The 21,193-nt window shown below is 40.9% G+C and overlaps 1 protein-coding gene across 1 annotated transcript in view; it reads left to right on the forward strand.

Moving 5' to 3' along the window:
* Positions 1–21,193, forward strand: part of dnah9 (dynein, axonemal, heavy chain 9) — a 157,027-nt gene that overhangs the window by 107,674 nt on the left and 28,160 nt on the right. Inside the window, exons 57-67 of the mRNA XM_069156240.1 lie at positions 62–292; positions 1,408–1,602; positions 2,836–2,955; positions 7,044–7,232; positions 7,938–8,173; positions 8,269–8,391; positions 9,879–10,083; positions 15,553–15,717; positions 16,925–17,065; positions 18,745–18,915; positions 19,092–19,214. Of these exons, the coding sequence (XP_069012341.1) occupies positions 62–292; positions 1,408–1,602; positions 2,836–2,955; positions 7,044–7,232; positions 7,938–8,173; positions 8,269–8,391; positions 9,879–10,083; positions 15,553–15,717; positions 16,925–17,065; positions 18,745–18,915; positions 19,092–19,214 (1,899 nt within the window). The remainder of the gene's footprint in view (positions 1–61; positions 293–1,407; positions 1,603–2,835; positions 2,956–7,043; positions 7,233–7,937; positions 8,174–8,268; positions 8,392–9,878; positions 10,084–15,552; positions 15,718–16,924; positions 17,066–18,744; positions 18,916–19,091; positions 19,215–21,193) is intronic.

Raw genomic sequence — 21,193 nt, forward strand, 5'->3', positions numbered from 1 at the left:
AAACTCAATTAAATCATGGCTTTCGTTTTTCCACCGTTATTCCCTGTCTACCATGCTTTAGAACAACTTGACGGAGCTGAAGTCTTTTGGCTCTCCAGTGGCAGCGGTGACCAACGTTACAGCAGCAGTCATGGTCCTGATGGTACCCGGTGGCAAAGTCCCGAAGGATCGCAGCTGGAAGGCTGCGAAGGTGATGATGGCCAAAGTTGACGCGTTCCTGGACTCTCTGATAAACTTCAACAAAGAAAATATTCCAGAGGCTTGCTTGAAGGCCATTCAGCCATACCTACGGGTGAGTGTTTCAATTAGCCCTCGCTCATTGAAGTCAACTTTAACAGCGCACAGTGTGCAATTTCTGCTGCTCGGGAAGTTCATCTAAGAAGTCATAAATTTAGGAGGAGTGTGATTACAATGACAGTGGCACATTAATGCTGCTAAGCACCCAAATGACAACCTGAGAAAATCAACTAGTAAATCAAGCGTTACAAATTTAACAGCCCCTCTGATGATGAAGTTCAATGGAGCGACACGAGGTACGTCAATGCAGCAGAAAAAAAACTAAATTAAGTCTAAGTTCACCATGTACACCTCACAGTTTCATTTTCCTCCGACTATGAAATGTTTTTTCATGTCTTGTAAAAGATGTATCTAATAGTAATTTTGCAAAAATACTTGATAAATTGTGTTTCATAAAAACATAACTCTTGGTAGGCACTACCTTCTCACTTGGTGGCCAATATTAACTATCTAAACAAACTTCATCGTCATCGTGACATGTTTTAGTATCTAACAGGGCTCTATTTGTAACTTGTAGCCACAGTAACTGCTGTTCAGCACCTAAAGGAAATGTGTTGGGGAAATTCAGAGGACACAAACAAAATGTCAGCAGTTCTTTAGCAACAACTAATGAACTAAGTAATAATTTCATATTTATAATATTACATTTAATTGTGTTTGTTAAAGTTAGATTAAACCCCTCTCATTATGAAAGTTATAGAGGCTGAAATAGCCTCGTCAGACTTTAGCTTGTAGTGTAGCTACTCTATTTCTCTTAGAAGTTATTGGATACAGCTGCTCATTGCTTCATTAGTTATGTGTCGTAGCAAACCAAACTCCTGAAACTATCTTAGTTATAGAATACAGGTAGGTAGAAGTATCGTACCAGCTAGCGTTAAGTTAGCATAGCTAATAGCTTTCAATGGAGTTTGTATTTTAATGTCGCAGAACAAACATCAAGAGGCCATATTCTGATAGTAACTCCATTTTGATTGCATTTATAGCGACATTGTTTTGTAGATTTGTAGAGCGACATAGCCCACTAGGCCCTATGTGCAAATTGAATCCAACTGAATTCTGATGGAGCATTAACATTCAGTTTTGTTTTTGTTTTTGTGTTTTCCACTCAAGGATCCAGAGTTCCAGCCAGATCTGGTGGCCTCCAAGTCAAATGCAGCGGCGGGTCTGTGCTCCTGGGTTTTAAACATTGTCAAGTTCTACGAGGTTTACTGCGAGGTGGAGCCCAAGCGTCAGGCTCTGAGCAAGGCCAACGCAGAGCTGGCTGCTGCGCAGGAAAAGCTTACTGCCATCAAGAGCAAGATCAATGTAAGCCACTGCATTGGACTGAGGATGAAGGACATGAAAAGTTGATTTGCTGTATGAGAAATATCTGTTTCAAAAGAACACAATTTCAATATCGACAATCCAGAGGATATTCTTTCAAAAATGTATTATCATTTTATTTAGGGAAGGACTTACTGTTCTTTGAAGAAACAATTCTGTTTTCTATCTGTTCATTCTTTTGAAACAAAATGCATCGATACACAAAAAAAAACTTTTGTTGCTGGGCTGACTTTTTTATACAAACACACTGAGAGTTGATAAATGACTTGTGAAAGCCAGAAGTCTCAGCGCCTCCCTATGAAAGAATCGTGAGACATCAGAATGAATCAACAACTCTATCAAACCCTGCAGATATTCAGTATAATAAGAATTTGATGCTACAGAAATAAAATAGAAACAACCAACAGCTCAAAGCTGAATAAAAAAATTCAGGATATTAATTATTTTATCAACGCTTGAGTGACAGTTCACACATGAGCTCTTCCAGTAATGATATAGCACTAGTATTTCATCAATACAAAGCTGGTGTAAGTGCTTTTAAAGGCTTTTGCTGCTCATTAATCTAAAGCCAAATCCATCAACCTAAAAACCCTATTGATAAAAGCAGCTGTAAATAATTGTTTCTCAGTGGCGTTTGACATTCAGCACATCAGAGCGGCAGAGAGCCCCAGCAGAGTGCGGGGCTCGGGACGCTGCTGCGGCTGCTGCTGCTTACATCAAAACCTGCAGAGTGCAGAGTGATGACTGTTAATAAGATCCAGCATGACTTCTCGCTGTCATTTCTCAGCCCTCAGTCAGATCGCTTGAGTGGAGTGGGTTTGGAGCCAAAGGGAATTAGCAATCCTCAAACTAATCTACTGAACCTGTGTGCCTCTCCACCGATTAATCCTGTTTGTCCTTGTGCTAATTGCTTCCATATGCCAAATAAATCCATAGCGGAAGGAATGATAAGTTTTACCCAACTTTTCACACACTCACAAGTTTCTGTCATAGAAAGCCTTTAGCTGTCTTTGTTCTCTGTCTTTGAGGATTATTTATATCCACACTGTATTTTAACAAGTGCCAATTTCTTTCTGTCTGTTTGTGTGTGTGTGTGTGTGTGTGTGTGTGTGTGTGTGTGTGTGTGTGTGCTTGTGTGTGCTTGTGTGTGTGTGTGTGTGTGTGTGTGTGTGTGTGTGTGTGTGTGTGTGTGTGCTTGTGTGTGTGGCCTATCAGCTCCTTAATGAGAACCTGGCCAAGCTGACAGCCAAGTTTGAGAAAGCCACTGCAGAAAAGCTCAAGTGCCAACAGGAAGCAGAATCAACGGCACGCACCATTTCCCTGGCCAACCGCCTGGTAAGGAGGGCAGAAGTAGGGTCACGCAGAGCATCAGCTCGCCGCTACCACAAACATACATCATCTGTCTCACACGCTCTTTCCTTCACCTAGTCACAGATGTGTACAAAGTGATCCACAAAGAGACAGACACACTTTGTTAGTGTGTCTGTCTCTTTGTACTCGTTTACAAGGGTGTAAAACAGTCTTAACTTTGCACCTGATGTTTTTTCAGTCCTCGTCTTTTGACAAAATTATATATTTGTTTTAGTCAAATTCAAGTCATCTTTGTCAGTTTTAGTCAACAAAAATAATGTAATTATTTCAAGCTAGTTTTGATCATATTTTAGTTTCATTTGTGCCATGCTTCTTTTTTTTCTGAGCATTTTCTGAGCCTTGTTACAGTTACCAGGGTTACTCATGTCATTCCTGTCTGCAGCTAAGATTAATGGAAAAGACACCGTTTACTTTTTTCATGTACAAAGTATACGTCCCTCTGCTCTGCAGTCATACAAAAGACTGACTGCATTCAGTAAATGTAGTTAACATTTCCAGAATCTGTCTGCTTGAACAGAACTGCTCTTTGTCCTTCCTGCTAACCTAGCGTTAGCACAGATACCTGCTCTCTCTTCTGCAGAGGATCAACTCATTCACAAGCTGATTCACTCATTTATTAACATACCAGCTCACTGTCTGGGTTCATCTTGAGAGGAGAAGCTGTAAAATCAATCCGATGACGCATCTTTATCTGGAGGATGAATCAGATGGTCTGCCTTAATTTAATCCTGGAACCTACTCATTGCTTTTTATAGCAAAAGTCTTCACTGATGACATTTCGGCACAATAAGTATAAGCATGGCAGGCGAACAGGCTGAGAGCAGACAGGGGAATCAAAAACCAGGAAGACGATCACCAGGGAACAAAGGCGGCAACGCTTAGCGAGGAGAACAAAACCAACTGGCACAGGGGACAGAGAACATGCAGACGGCAGACCTTTTTCACAGCAGACATTTTGGCTTGTCAGAAAAAACACAGGTTTAACTACGAACATTAAAAGTGATTGGAACTATTTTCAGGGTCCTGCTATTGTGCAGCTGTTGATGGTGAATCGAGCCGTCATTAATGACTTGTATTTCAACTGTGATTCTCCTCCTATAATAAGTCCACAAGCGTACACGAGAAGTCTCCATATGAACGCCTCCCTGTTGTGGTATTCACAACGTCAGAACTCAACATTTTCTATAAGCTTCGAGTTCCCGAGTTGTGATGTGCTTGCTGAGATTTACGGAAATGGCAGAGGCCATGGAAGCTCATTGGTCTTTGGATGTTGAGCTGACATATTGTAATTTCAGTCAAGTCGAGTTTGTCTCCATAATTTAGTTAATAGTCTACGTCTGAGGAAATTGTTGATCTTCCCAACGGCCTAATTTTTTCCCCTCTGTGCCTTTGCATTTCCTGCATTATGTTACTGCCTGTTAGCTTGTTAAATTGTTGGCTATGTCTATGTCTATGGTGCCGTTGCCAAGCAAAGGTGTCTTTACGACTTAACCACTTGAACGCCAAGCATTCTGACCACATGACTTACCATGTTGTAACAACAAGCCCATTAGAATGCAGCAAAAATGCCTTTTGTGAAAAAGACCTGTATACACAAGGCGAGACACAGTGGAGCTAATCAGGGCGTGGCAGGTAAACACAGTGGACGGAAAAACACAAAAGCAGGAAGTCAAGGCTATGAAAAGACAAAAGATGTGTCCAAAAAAATAAAACAGAAAATGGTAGCACTGATAAATGTTGAAACAAGGAAAAGGCAACCTGATGACAGCAGCGGGTTTTGATCTCTTATGTTGTTTTGTAGATGTTGTGGATAACCAAACGTACATACCAGTGGTACTTTTTTTTGTTACAAGTTAGAGAATTCTACAAATTAATATTTCACATTTCCCCACGCCCCATCCAAGCCACAGTAGACCATTGATTGATATGTTTCATATACAATGCTAACAATACGGTGTTTTAGATTAAGCCACCAAGAGAATGGCAAGTGTTGCATGTTAAGTCGATGCATCATGAAAATGCTGCCTGTACATTTATGTATCTGTCATAATAACCCAATATTCTCACATTTAATAACTCAACATGCCACTTGGCTGCTTAATCAGTGTTTTAATTATTTATATGTTTTGCTGATGATACGTCGTTAGTTTTACCTGAGTGGCAATTCCATTAAAGTCAATCCAGTTCAGTTTTATTTCTATAGTGTCAATTCTAGGGGCACTTTACATTAACTTGTCTCCTATTCACCCATTCACACCCACTCACACACCTACAGAGCCGCCCGGCAAGGTCCTCGTCTTGGTGTTTGGGGTTTAGTGTGGACACTTCAGCATGTGGACCAGAGGAGGCGGAGACTGAACAGCTAACCCTGTGATTAGTGAACAACCCGCTCTACCGCAAAGAGCCAACTGTAGCCTTGTCAGGGTGAAACCTTTCAAAATTACAGAGAAAAAAAACAATAATTCAACAATTCCCACATCAGCAACATCAGGAAGCAACAAACTTTTAACAGGAAGAAACATGGGACAGAACAAGACTCAGAGGTGGGCAGCCATCTGCCTCGTCTGGTTGGGGAGAGGGGGAGAAAAAATAGAACAGCATAGAGAAACAACAAACAATAAACACTGGGCCAGCAACCGCAGATTAGAAACATGCAGCTTTGGGATCAGACCTACCTGCAGAGACGTACAGGGAGAGAAAAAAGCACAAGCTAAGGGAACGAGAAGACACAAAGTTAATAACATGCAAAAGTGGCACATAAATGCATGATGAGTGAAAGAGAGGCACTGAGTGCATCATGGGAAATCCCCCAGCACCATAGGCCCATAGCAGCAAAACAAGGGATGGTTCAGGGTCACCTGAGCCAGCCCGAACTATAAAATCTATCAAAAGTGAAAGTTTTAAACCTAGTGTTAAAAATAGAGGGTTTCTGCCTCTCAAACCCAAACTGGGAGCTGGTTCCACAGGAGAGGAGCCTTAAAGCTCAGCATCCCATTCTGCTTTTGGAAATTCTAAGAACCACGAGGAAACCAGCATCTTGAGAGCAAAGCGTTCTGTTGGATCAATAGAGTTTGTCATTTAGATATGATGACGCTCATGAAGTCATTAAGAGCTTCGTGTGTAAAGACAATAATTAGAAAATTATATTTTTGATTTTACAGGAAGCCAATGAAGAGAGACTATTACATCTTGAAATCATATTTAATTACAGGACTTTTACTTAACGGATTATTTTTTTAAGATTTAGATTTCTAGTGTATACTCCACATTCAGTATGAGACGAAGTAGATAAATAATCTACATATATAGTAAATAATACATTCTGCTGCACCCCTTGTAGACAAACATGTATTATAAGAATATACACCCACCTATTTTTTTTTTTATTTAGGCCTGTTAGTGTGGCTGTCTCTTCCTTTAGATGCACAATACATAGGTTTACATACATACATCCACGTATACACATAAATCCCTCCATCAAATTGCAGTTTGTTAATTTCCTGCTGACAGCAACAAAACAAAAAGATGAGTGTTGACAGTGTTAGTATGATAATTTAAATTATTCAGAAACAGCTTTCAAAAGGCCTGACAGGAGCAACAAAAGGACGGGAGGTTGTGCTATTCTCCCAGTGAATCCAAAATATCAATTCAAATCCACTCAAGTTGCTGAAGTAGCACCATGACGTGTGGTGAGAAGTTACAGTCTGTATCAAAGAGCGTGGCCTCTCAAATTCAGAAAAGATAAGATATTAAGGTGAACTTTATTGATCCCTGGAGGGAAATTGGATCATTGCTGCGGAAAAAAAAAAAAAGTAGAAGTATTGGTACACAAGCAGAGAGGTGCAAAAGGATATGAAAACCTAATAAAAAAGGACCTGAAGACAAGTCATTGTTGTTGCGGAGATTACCTGACATTTACGGGTCAGTGCATCGACGATCGCAGCCATAGATTAATTTAGAATTGATTTTACGGGATGCCCATGGGAAATACTGCATGCTGTAAGTGATTGTAAGTTAGAGTGAGAATTAAAAATAACCTCCTCATGTCTCAGGTGGGTGGTCTCGCATCAGAAAATGTTCGCTGGGCAGAGGCGGTGGGAAACTTCAAGCAACAGGAGAGGACTCTGTGTGGGGATGTCCTCCTCATCACCGCCTTCATCTCCTACCTGGGATACTTCACCAAAAACTACCGGCTCCAGCTCATGGACGACACCTGGAGGCCTTATCTGAGTCAGCTGAAGGTGGGTGGTTTGCGAGTGAAGGGGTGGCAACAGAGACCCTCCATGGATGCTGCAAGAACTATGATTGGTCAGCTTGTCAGTCTCTTCTGTTTTTTTTTTTATTATTATTTATTTACTGTGAAGTTTCAGGTATTTTTTTTCCAATGCCAGTAGGGATTATGGATTTGGGGACAATATTAAATGATAATGCTAGTTCGGGGCACCTTTTTGTTAGCGCTATCATTGCATTGTGATTGTAGTTTTAGCACAGCTGTGAGAATCGTCGGCCACAGATGTGTTGTAGGAATCCTGTTTTTTTTTGTTTTTTTTAAGTGAGTGAAAGAAAGACTTCGTAATCTTTTGAACTGCTGGAAATGTTCACTCTAGCATTAATCCACAGACGAAAAAAGTCCCCAACAAATTCTCAACAAACTCCCTCTGTGATCGGTCACTATGGGCTGCTTATATTTTTTCCTATAAGTTTCTTATAGTGGTGGATATTGTTGAGAGTGAACGCAACATTAAGCAAATTGAAGAGAAACTCTGATATCTTGTATTTTCTGTATTTCTTCTCTGTATCACAGTGGAAGGTATCACAAAGTTAATGAAAGAATCTAAACACATCTTGCATTAGAAAAAAGTTGAGTAACAGAACTTAAAGGTAAAACAAAGAAAAAAGATTGGACCCAATGAAACCCACTGATACCCACTGATGTCACGTGGTAGGTTTCCATCCCGGTGACCCGTGACCTTGACCCTCTGACCATGCTGTCCGACGACGCCGACATCGCGGCGTGGCAGAACGAGGGTCTGCCTGCTGACAGGATGTCCACTGAGAACGCAACCATTCTGACCTCCTGCCAGCGCTGGCCCCTCATGGTAGACCCCCAGCTGCAGGGCATCAAGTGGATCAAAAACAAATACGGCACACACCTGCAGGTCATCCGCAGCGGACAGCGAGGGTAAGAGGCTTTAAGCTGGAATACGGCCCGGTTGTTTATTGGACATATTATGTCCTGGATCTTACTGAGGGATTTGTGCTGTTTGGCCCTGAAAGATATCTGGATGCCATAGAGGGAGCGCTGGCAGCAGGTGATGTGGTTCTGATAGAGAACTTGGAGGAAACATTGGATCCCGTTCTTGGACCTCTGCTGGGCAGAGAAACCATCAAGAAGGGCAGGTAAGAATTCTAGTCAGAAACATCCCGTCTCAATATTGTTTTGATACGTTTGAGATGTGTCTGAAGCACGGCATTGAAAAGTGTTGCGAAATATCTACAGTTGGCATCAGTTGCTGTGGCAGATTTATTATCTTTTTGATGCTTTATTTGATCAACAGTCTCTGATTAGAATACAAATGTTGTTGATTTTCATTTTCTTATAAGTTTATTATCAAATTTATTTGAAAATCCAGCTTTGCAAATGAACAGGTTTGTCTTTTCTAATCACTTTAACTCTTACCACGGTAAAGCCTTGTGTGCTTTTCAGCTAAATTCTGATAGATTTTAGAAAAAGTGTAATCAGTGGCCTCATTCATGCCTGCTTACAGTAATACCTCACCCATCTGGATTCTAATCCCTTTTTTTTTTTATAAAAAAAAAAAAAGTATCCTGAGTGTTTCTCACTTACTATGAGGTACTTTATTCTGAACTTGAAATGATCAATGCTTATTTGGTTGTTTATGGAAATCCTATTCGATATGAATGCATATGAGTTCATGAGTTCAGATATATAGTCATGAGATTGTTACTGCTTCGATTAGTTTGAGTGAAAAGTTCCATGCCTCATAATGGTCTAATACAGACGACGTTCTACTCGGAACATAATTAACAAGCATGCATTGATCCCTTTCATTTTATTTTATTTTATAAGACAAATTCAAATTTAGGAATAGAAGACGTCACAAAATGTCAGATGATTGTAGCAATATTCTTACGAAATATCAATCTCTAAAAAAACAATACTGGTTGATTCCTAGTTAAAACAACCATCAACATCTGTTTCAGATTCTGGTTCTGGATCAATAACCCATTTAGAGCTCCTGCTGTAACACATACCAACTGTGTTTATCAGACAAATTAAGTTAGTTAAGTCAAATTAACAACTACTCCAAGCTATAATGAAGTCAAAAATGCTTCCGTTTAAAAACACAAGACAAAACCTTCTAATTATGGACAAAAGAAACAATCGAGTTTATTTCAGATATCAATAAGGAAACAGCTCATAGGTCCATAGAATGTGTAGTATAATGTAATTTAAACAAAACATGGTTATTTAATGGGATTTAGTTGTAGATTAATTTGCAAATTAATTAAAGTAGCACTCAAGCTTTATTCCTCACGGGATGCTGACAAGCATCATCTTGCAGTTTGTTAATCTCCTGTGCTAATCTCGAGTGAATGCAACAAATTGAAGAGAAACTCAGATATTTTGTATTGTCTGTATTTATTCTCTGTATCACACTGGATGGTATCACAAAGTTAATGAAAGAATCTAAACACATCTTGCATTAGAAAAAAGTATTGACAAGGAAGGACATACTTGTTTGAATACAGAAACACCTTGTTATCTGGTGTCTGCTTTGGTCCCATCTTGCTGTTTATAACCTGTTCTTTCAATTAGAAACTTTTAGTAACTACAAATGTCTGGTCCTCATTTACCCAAACAGGTACATAAAGATTGGAGACAAGGAGTGTGAGTACAACCCCAGTTTCCGCCTCATCCTGCACACCAAGCTGGCCAGCCCTCATTACCAGCCGGAGCTGCAGGCCCAGTGCACCTTGATAAATTTCACCGTGACCAGAGACGGTCTGGAGGACCAGCTGCTGGCTGCGGTGGTCAGTATGGAGAGACCTGATCTGGAGGAGCTGAAGGTGAGGAAGTGAGAGTGTCAGTCACTGCAGACAGCAGCACTGCCTTACACAGCTATAAAACAACAAAGAGAATTTTGCGTCAGGTTTGTTTTCATCTGATATATCACAGGAATGTAAAAGTGAACCAGAGCAGACATGAAAAGAGAATCTTGTCACACACTTCATGTGCTATCAGAGAACAAACAACCCTTCCGCATCGGAATCTTTTGAGTTTCTCTCCCAAAATCTCTTTTGTGCACTTGTAATTAAAAGAAACAGTCAGGGGCCTCCAGAAGCCGGGCGTGTCACTCCTGCTCGTCATTATCCATTTTTAACGCCACACATCGGAGAGAAAATAGCGTCTGTCTTTAAACATTAGAGGAGGCTGCAGGACTGGGCGCTTTGATTTCACACAATCAGCTCGTGCCTTTGATTAACGTCTGCTGGATGTGTGATCATTACGGGCCTAAAGGTTCTTCACTTAGAGAGACTGGGACACTGCATGGGTGTGTCTGTGTGTGTGTGTGTGTGTGTGTGTGTGTGTGTGTGTGTGTGTGTGTGTGTGTGTGTGTGTGTGTGTGTGTGTGTGTGTGTGTGTGTGTGTGTGTGTGTGTGTGTGTGCAGGGGTGCATGAGTATGAACATTGCGTAATCAGAAAATTAGATAACCATTTTAAATGTCCATTGAATAGTGGTTTTAAATTAAATGGATATCTACATCAATTTTAGAACAGTATTACATTTACTTTAAGTAGTTATGCATGACTTCACAATTTCTTAACAGTTTTCTCCAATTCCAATGAGCTCTTTTTCTTTTTCTTGTGGGAGTTGGTGGAATTAATTTGACACCCAAACATAAACCCAAAGCTAATTCCTAAATTAGATATGTATTCATGTGTTTGGGATTTGCTCCAAGGATACAAAATAATATTGAAACAGTTCATTTTAAAATTGATCCTTGCCATATCATTGCAGTATTTGTCATGCCCTGTTCTGGCAGTTTTGTTTCTTGCTGCAGATGAAGCACAAGCTGGCAGATACACACATTCCTCTAAACTATCACCCAGGGAATGTCAGACCACCATTATCTCACTCACATTAAAGGTGTAAAGCAGCACTGCTTGTTTTGGGGTTCTATTTTACTGATTCAAGCTGTTAGCAAACAGGAAACATACATTTAGAGCAGGGTTCTACCTTTGTAAGGCTCGAGTGCAGCACACACTGTTTTGGGTAGCGCCCAACCCAAATCATAGTGGAGAGCTTAAAATGATCTGAATGACTTTCCCAGATCTTATTGATTGTATTTATTGCCTGGCAGACTTTAGCCTTTTAGATGTTGTTTATAATGTGTTGTAGCTTTTCTAGATTTTCCGAAAAATGTACACAGATATGGTAATTGAATTTCAAAAATCATTTAAAGTTCCATATTTTTAATTGAAAAATATAAATTTAGCTTTTCTACAAACTCATGTTTCTGGTCACCTGATGAATGCAAGTCTAATATTCACTTCTTTATTTAGATCTGCAGATCTTAGCCTTGTTTTAGTGTCGGGTGTTTAACCATGTTCACTCGCTTGTTGCTAGCTTTGTCTGACATAAGGTATTTAGCAAGTAGCTTATCAGAGCATTTTTCCTGTAAAAAACCCCCCAAAAAAACAGCCGCATGCTGCGACTGGAGTTGAGGTTTTAAAGAAACTTTAAACTGGACCAAAACAGCAAAATTGTGGACCGTAAAACCAAAGTAATGCGCCGAACGATGCTGAGGAGAAAGAGAAGATATTATTGCAGGTGTAAATGTTAGCTTGAAATCTGCTGCATTACGTTAAAGCTCAGAGGGATGTGGCTGCTTCCTAAGATGATCAGATGTACAGCACATTAGAGCACATTGAGAATATTACTGTGAGGTTCTTCCACTGGTGTTATTAGGAGAAAACGCTACTGCTGCAGTTAAACGGAAACTACAGACTGTCGTCATCGGCATGAAATTATTTGTTAATTGGATAATAACTCTGTTGTCATTACGTATAGATTTTAGTGAAACACTTTTGCTGTTGATAAAAGCATTACCATTAATACTAGGTCGAACTACTAAAACACATAGAATGTGTTTTGTTTTGTTAAATCAGTAGTAATTGGTAGTTTCAAGACAAGTATTTACATTTGAATGTCACTGATTCTTCCATGAAGACTATAACCCATAAATTTAAAATCAAAACATCTTGTTGAAGCACTAACACTTTATCATTTTGTTGCAGTTACCCTGTCTACTGTTCCCATGACACTCTACATGTATCCCCAAGTGTGAGGAATTGTGTAACGGTGTCTTGATGCAATCCTCAATGGAGTCTCTTTTTCTTTTTTAAATCCCTTTGGTGAACTGATTTCTGTTGAAACATCCACATCTCTTTAATGAAAAGGGAGGCAGGTAGAAGACACCTTAAGTTGTATTTTTCCTTTACAATGTGCGATGACCGTCTTTCTTGTGTGGACCCCTCCATCTGTGATTGTGAGGAGAGTACAGCGGATCGGTGCCTTCGTCTCCCGCTGTAGGTTTAAGCTGTGATTACTGGTCTGAGTTCATGGCTGGCTCAGTACACCGTGTACAGTCCCGCAGCTTCCTGGCGGCTGCACGGCCAACTTTGGAGATGTAATGAGTAGCACATGGTTACAATATCCCCAGCATAGTCAGCGGTGTGAATGTAAATGTTCGTAATTAAGCAAAAATTCACTTGATCAAAGATCCAGCTCCTAATGATGCCTCGCACTCTTCTCATCGACAATCTGCTCTTTTCATGTCAGCTGTTTGAAATGGATTGGCCGGTGGCGCTACTGTGGCACAGCAATTAGACAACACATTGACACACTTCCACTGTTCCTTAAATGCGGCTCTTGTTAGTCGAAGGGGGAAAAGGGAAATCAGAAATTCCTCCTTGTTCAGAACACATCCGGCTGACGGCAGTGTCTCCGAGTGATCAGAACAGAAGACATTGAGGGGAACTCTGTTAACGGGTCAGGCAGATTTACTCCAACACAATCCTATTTGCATTTTGATGTTTTTCCGGAGGCGTCCTTGTTTGCGTTGGGCCTCTGTAGGCAGCACTTTACTCAGACCTGTAGGCTTTCATCCATGTTAATAGATGGAGAGAGGCAGAAAAATGCCAGTTATTTTTAGCCTCATGTCCCCTCAGCAAAATGTAATGGAGAAGAAGTGAAATATGATTTAATGATGCTTGTTTAATTAGCATCTCACTGAGATCGGAGGATGGGAAGAAAACAAGATCTGGAACTCACTTATCATTTTAATTACACTGAAAGTTGAAGGTGGGTGCTGGTGGTGGTGGGGAGGGGGAGGGGGGGTCACTGTGTACACCTCCCTAGCACCATCCTATCAAAACATGGCCTGCAGAATGGGGCGCTGAATGGCTTTTTTGTTATCAGTAAACAACCCGGACTGATATCAATCATCACACCGATAGGGGAGTGCAAATTGGCTCTACCTGTTTGTATTCTCCGACGGACTCCGTGCCATTATACCTTTAATGAGGTTAGCGCTGCAACTGAGCCATAAGATGACGACAGGGTGAAAGAGCTCTCGTTTAAACAAGCCAAAGACGGGCTAAGGAGCTTAAAATGTCAAGTTGCCTTTTTGGAAAGTGCACTGGGGGATCAGTCGACAACCTTTTACCACAATAACTACCTCGTCTAGTTCTCCCTGTGCACATATGTGTGAGTGTGCATGTGTGTGTGTGCTCCGGCACAGTTTCTACCCAGACCTCGGCCGTTAATGAGAACTAAAATGCTCCACTTCCCAAATTACCTTAACAGGGCTGCTCCGTGGCACTCAGTAATCATTTGCCTAAAAAAATGATAGATGTAATATCTCATTTTAATCCCAATTAGGGTGTTCTGCTGACTGGTTAATTGTTTGTTTTTCCCAAGCAAGGATAATTACAAGTACAATGTGCCAGAGGAAAGCTAATCGTTAAAAACTGACTCATTACTGGATCCAGTTGGGAATGTTTTAGTGTGGATAGCTCATCCCCTCAAGAGCACCAAGTGCAGGCAAGTAGAAGGTCACAGTTGACTCACACTGGTAAATGTCTCCGGTTAAATGTCCACCACTCAAACCCAATCTGAACTTTTTCTCTCTGCTCCAAGTGCACGCATGTCAGGTCTTCTCTTAAAATGCCACAAATCGTATCGTTGATTTTTCTTCCCACGTGCAGTTTCAGCAGTGGACTTTTCAAATACAGATTTGTGTAATAACATCAAATTCAGAGAATGTAAGATTTTAACAAGGCAGAGGCTCAATTAATTTTTACAATGGTGTAAAATACTTCCCATCACCGCAATAGGAAATACTGTCATAAAGAGAGCAATTAAGCAGTGTGATCTATTAAACTACCGACTCCCCCGGTACGATCTGATTAAGTATTTCTTTTGTCATGGGCACATTATGCCGTAGGGAGGAGGAACGGCTCAGCCCCCCCAACCCACCTCACCGGCAACCTCTGTGATTACACGGGGGCAGAAGCAGCACAGGCAGAAACTTATTACCACTGTCTGTCAGGGATCACGCCACTCAAAAAGCCCTCGACTATTATCAGTCACCGACAACAGCCCGAGTAGGCAAATCTCACAACAGCCCACCCTCCCATAATTACAACAATTCAAAGGTCGCAGAGGCTTCTATTAAGGGAAACTTCAATAAAGCAAAGTCATTATCGAGCAGAAACAAGGAGCTGCAACAGACTATAATGAAGGACAAAGCAGGATGGAGCAATAAAGAGAGTAACCATGCCCTGTTGACTTTGTTCTCCCAACGCCTCTCAAACACCAGGCTTTGAAAAAGTGAAAGTTCCTCTCTGATACTTTTGTTTTTTCAACAAGAACAAAGACGGGAAAAAAAGTGTGAGAGTTAAAGCTTTATTAGAAGATGGGGTGCACTAATCCATATGGTGAGATGTGAGCAAAGCCCATTATTACCGAGCTGTGTGTGTATGTGTGCATATGCTGCGTGATGCCCGTATTGGCTCATAATTGAAAACAGATGATTCATAATGGATATGAGCGTATGTATATGTGTGTCTGTGTGCGTGTCTGTGTGCGTGTGTGTATGAGTGTGTGAGTGTGTGTGTGTGTGTGTGTGTGTGTGAGTGTGTGCGTTTGCCATCAAAGCTCCTTCCCCACTTGCTCAGATCGACGGTCTCATCACACCCAGGGTTAGGTCGCTCGGCAGAAGTTTGATGTTGCCAACCAGACGGAAGCTGGTTAATCCATCCCAGAGCGCTCCATTCATGTGTCCGGATAGCCGAAGCAGAGCATATTGATTAGTTCTGCCTTTGAGTTGCCCTTCAGTATACATGTCCTCATATTGACCCACACCTTGGACATCTCCCATCGCCTCAGATTAGGATGACGGTGTATCTGAGAACCCCTCAGACACGGAATCTGTCAGGATTTTACACTCTGCTGTTTTTGTGCTTCTCAGTCCGACCTGACGAAGCAGCAGAACGGTTTTAAGATCACTCTGAAGATGCTGGAGGACAACCTGCTGTCCCGGTTGTCCTCAGCTTCAGGGAACTTCCTGGGCGACACAGAGCTGGTGGAAAACCTGGAAACCACCAAACGTACTGCTGCCGAGATTGGAGACAAGGTCTGTTTTGTTTGTTTTCTCTTTAGAGTTTTTACTTACATCATTAGTTCACTACTTCTGTAATGCTTTAGACTGCAGACATCAAATTACAGTGTAACTACCGATGTTGTCAGTAACATACTTATTTGATAGCTATAATTCACACAAATAAGTACAGGTTGTTTTACTGTATGTAGCATGGAATTTTACTGTATAATTTCATTGTCCAGTCTGGTATAACAACAAAATATTTTTGTGTAAAAAACACTGACTGTATATAAAAGTGGACGTAGCTTCCGGTTCTGAAAAATGAGGTGGACGAGGAAGTGCCTTAAACTGTAATACCACCAAGTGCCACTAGAATTTGCCTCTAAAAAGCCTCTGGCTCCATAGACTCTCATTCAACCAATATCATAAAATTCCAAGTCAATACAATTTCTGAGTTATCTCTGTTTTGCTAGCTAAACTCACTCTTTTTTGTTAGTTTTCTGGAGGTCCATCTGAAAATAACCCCATCATTAGTTAAAAAATGTGCACAAAAAATTAACTTCTTAATGTAAAAATGATGTCAAAAGTAAATACACAAACAAATGTGCAAACCTCGTGGCTCTGAAACATGCTTTAAAGAGTCTCGATACAGATAAATTAGCCTGGGTAGCCCGAAGGTAACGTTTCGCTAAGGGGCCCATTCCTTTTCGCTTTCTCTCTTTTAAAACACAGTACCCCTTTTAATCTTTCTATGTCTTCCATTGTTTACCCTGTACTTGCTTGGAGGTAAGTATTTAATGGGTAATCTGTATATACAAAGTATTTCCACTGTATCCTGAAGTGTTGCCAAATCCCATTCACTCCTTGTGTCTCTTTTTGGGTCAGAAGATTAGACCACGTCACCTCAGCACATGATCTCTGCGATCTCTTCAAAGCACTTCTGAGAAATGTCTGTATGACGATGTGAGAGCGGTGCCTTTGCAGATGTTCATCCTTAAACATAATTGCGTAGACATTCGCTGGTGAAAAAAAAAGGACCCATAATTGTCACATTCTGCGCAGTGTGAGAACATTTCAGCTAGAACCGTGAAATTGCAATGGCTCCGCTGCACACTGAAGGGTGTTTTATTGGATGGTGCACAAGATCATCATTAGCTGATTGATGAACCCTGAGTGGAGGCATCTCTGTGCAGATGTATGTCTATGACTGTGATTTTTTTTTTTGCTATCTTTACTGTAGGTAAAAGAAACCAAGGTGACAGAAGCCAAAATCAATGAGGCTCGGGAGCACTACCGACCAGCTGCAGCACAAGCTTCCTTATTGTACTTCATAATGAACGACCTCAATAAAATCCACCCCATGTACCAGTTCTCTCTCAAGGTAGCCTGTCTATTGACCCACCATGTTTCCTACCTGCCTCACGGGCCCCCAGTCAGACCCCTCTTTACACTCACTCCTCTGGTTCTCCCCTCCTCCTCCCATTTGTTCACAGTGTTTTATGCTCTTTGCCCCGCTTTTATTGTGTTTGCGGCTCCCTAATGTGGTTATGTAGAGCGTAATGTCTTTCATATTGTCAGCCAGCGAGGGCTGAGAGGAGGTAGCCTGAGATATGGTTTGCAATCACTCCCGACTCTGCAGGTAGCTGCCCGGGCCCAAGTTATTTCCCAGTGTAATCAAATGAAAACACATTGAGAGTTTATACACCTTTGACCTTGTGAATGAAATGAAATACATTACACTGTAATATGTGTTCCGCAAACAAGGATGGAGCAAAGTGTGACTCTGATCAATTTAGAGAAATATGAGACCATATTTAGTAGAGGATAATGACAATTATTTTATTTCCTTTTCAATTTAGTCACCCTAACTCCTCGTTGTCAAAGAAATGCACAGTTAGCCTTCGACTTGCAGCTCCCACTGGTATTGACATAGAATGCATATTCCAACTGAGCTATAGTTTCCATGTGAGCTACTTTTTAAGGTAAGGGTTAGAGAAGATATACTTCACATTATTTCACAAGTTTAAAAGGTAATGACTGTTGCAATTTTGCATTTTTCTTAATGTAAACAAAACCCACAAAAAGCCCCCAAACTAACATGCACAAGTGTGTAGTATTCAGACCATCATTTCCTACTGACTTGCATATGCACATTTTTAAAGCTGCACTAATCAGTATCTTTAAATGAACAATAGGTCAAATGACGTGCTTCATTTAAAACAACCAACCCAAAGAGAATTATCTCCCAACTCTGCAGCTCTACAGAGTATTTTAGCATCTTTCAGCTCGTTGTTTTGGTCGTAGCTATTATCAATATTTTTTAGACGCAGAATGTTTCCAGTAACAAGAAAAGAGCTCTGATGATTCTATAAATTCACTGTGCTATAATCTACAATCTGTTTAGCATCAAACAGCAGACGAAGATAAATGTCATTTTTTTTGGTGTGTCCCAAGCTGCCCAAAATAAAAAAGGTGCTTTAAAAAATGGTCACAAATTTATGGTTTTGTCTAAATAAAAAGTAAAGTAACTCAATAACAGCTGTAGTTTTAACAAATAACACCAAAAATGCATGTGTTTATGGTAGTGAAGGAACATATGAGCTAGTCCAACAGTTTGGTTCACTAATGTGTCTCTAATATTTGGACAACAGTGGAGCGCTGTGACACAGAAGATGAGATTTTGGATAAACACACAGTACCTGTTGTGCTTTTCATTCAAATTTCTAACATGAATAACATATTAATGCATCCATATATGAACTAAAAGCACAATTAATCAATTACTATCGTGCTTTCCATAAAGAGCCAAATTAGTATTGATCGGTTCATCTTTAGAACGAGCTGTGTCAGATTCTTCGTGTCAAAGGTAAGTAACATTGTCTGACGATGTGTAACTTAAATTTAGAGACCAATACATAAAACAATTGTTGATTAATGTCATTTAATTTATCGGATTATATTTTTTTCTTAGAGACTGTATAGAATACAACTGTTACCCCGATACGTATAACACTGACGTAAGATGCTGACTCTATTGTCCCTGCTCCCGTGCATCCCCAGGCATTCAGTGTAGTCTTCCAGAAAGCGGTTCGGAAGGCCGAGCCAGACGAAGCTCTGAAGCAGCGGGTGTCCAACCTAATTGACAGCATCACCTCCTCAGTCTTCCAGTACACCGCCAGAGGTCTGTTTGAGTGTGACAAGCTCACGTACATCGCTCAGCTCGTGTTCCAGGTAGGAAGGGGAGCCGGTTTCATCTTCTGCATGGTTTGTTTTGAGCGCAGGCTTGCCATTGAATCGGCTGCTCCTGAGACCAGCGGCCCTGTTTGGATCTAATCAAGTGGAAAGGAAATGTGGTTTGTGCTGAAAGTATAACATTGCACATTCCTTCCTGTTTGTTGTGTCCCCAGATCCTGCTGATGAATAAAGAAATAAACCCTGCAGAGCTGGACTTCCTTCTGAGATACCCTGTCCAACCAGGTGTGGCATCACCAGTGGATTTCCTATCAAACCACTCCTGGGGAGGGATCAAGGTATGAAGAGAGGTGCAGCTGGCTGTACCACTAAAAGACAATAGAGATGAGCTGAAGTCTTGTTGTGAAATGCTATATGGTACCACCAAATCACAGACAGGCGATGCTGCATCTGGAAGGTATCAGGTGGCATTTATCAAAGAAAAGTTGAGAATGTTGATTGTTTTTTTATTCTCATTGTTTGAACTATGAAATGAATATTGAGTTGTTTAGTTAAGATATTTGAAGTTGTCACTTTGGGCTCTAGAAGATGAACCTTTTTGTCTGGCATTTTTTTTTAACAAAATGATGATTCGATTAATCATAAAAAATAAGGAACAGATTAATCAGTGCCTTAGCAACAGTTAACCTCTGACAGAGAAGGGTTGCACGCTGCCTTCCCCACGGTAACACCTCTCCTCCCTGCCTGCTGTCTTGAGTTTTATGCTTATTTTTGAGGAGTAACAAGGTTAAAGCCGATATGAGAATTATTTATGCTCTGCATTTGGTAAAATCAGACAATATTCCATTCAATGTGAGCTGGCTGACGTACAGTAAAGCCTGGTGTGACTACAAACAAATTCCTTGCCAAAATGTTGATAGAAAACGTTCTTACCTGTATTTGTACACAACTGCAACATAAGTTCATGAATTCATCAAAACAAAATGTTCTTTCATAAAGACATCAAGATGTAATAAAAAAGATGCATTAAGAGTGTTGAATTGTTGATCAGTTCCAATTTTAGAATCCCATCTTACATGCTCCTTCAATGTTGAAATCTCAAAAAGGGAGAAAAAAAAAGGAAAAAATTAATTTCAGCCTGTCATGTTTGATCGGGAGCCAAAAAATTCCCCCAAAGTTGTTTAAGCCCTCAGTTGCTTTACGCCGCGTGTGGAGTTGTTTCCGATGCAATTAATGCAGCCTTCCAGCAACAACTTTAAGTGGAAACATACTCACAGTAGAGTGTCAGCAGCATCACTGAAGTCTGAAGTGTATCTCTGTTTCACTCAAAACTCCAGTCTGATTCTCAAGTGATCCTCTGCTCTGTGACCCCGCTGCCTTCGAACAGTGAAAGGCCACTAGTACACACTCTACATACTCACAGTTGCTTCTAAAGAACAGACATCTAGCAATGCAGCCCTGCTGATGTCAGACAGCAGAGGTTCCTTCTCTTGTCAAATCCTTTTAGCAGCAAACTGTTTTAGCACCATGTTTTTTTTAGCCTCATGAATATTTCAATATGTACCGCCTACAATATTAACTTCACCTAAACCCCTCTGAAGGGTTCGCAGACGGCCTTTCCCGAACTGCACTCAGCATACTGTGAATGTTTAAAGCCATGCTAATCAAATGATGTCACTTGATTTTTCTCATCATCGTCGGAAACATAATCAGTTGGAAACCTTAAAAAGGAGGATGAGATGCTCTGATATTAGCAGAGCCGGAATCCCTTGAGATGCAGTGTATTCTCCTTTCACCGGGGCTGAGAGATCACCAGCTGCCTGTGGTAATTAAACAAAGTTGGAGCTGAGCTAATTTGTCTCACTCTACCATACCACCTCACTGATAGGGGTGAGAGGTTGTAGAGAAGAAGTCTTTATTGATTTACATTGGGAATTTTCCATGACATCTTGTCTTCTGTAGAACCCGCCTCGTCGTTTATACAGTATGGGAGATGGCGTACACACGCCTGTGTGTGTGCCTGTGTGTGTGTGCCTGTGTGTGCGCGTGTGCGCGCGTGTGCGTGTATGTGTGTGTGTGTGTGTGTGTGTTTGTGTGTGTGTGTGTGTGTGTGTGTGTGTGTGTGTATACTTGTCAGGGAGTGTATACCTGCTGGAGTCTGCACTGCATGACACTGCGGTTTTCCACAGATGAGATAAGGTGTCTGTCAGCTGGGGCATCACAATGAAGCCCCCACTGCTTGTGCAACGGATGCATATTTAGTCCTCCTCTGCCCCCCGTCCCGTTATGAAAGGGATCCTGTTTACTCAGCATTTCC

The sequence above is a fragment of the Embiotoca jacksoni genome, unplaced genomic scaffold (assembly GCF_022577435.1).
Source record: "Embiotoca jacksoni isolate LCO1_2020_lvr unplaced genomic scaffold, fEmbJac1.0.p SCAF_20, whole genome shotgun sequence".
Taxonomy (NCBI): Eukaryota; Metazoa; Chordata; class Actinopteri; family Embiotocidae; genus Embiotoca; species Embiotoca jacksoni.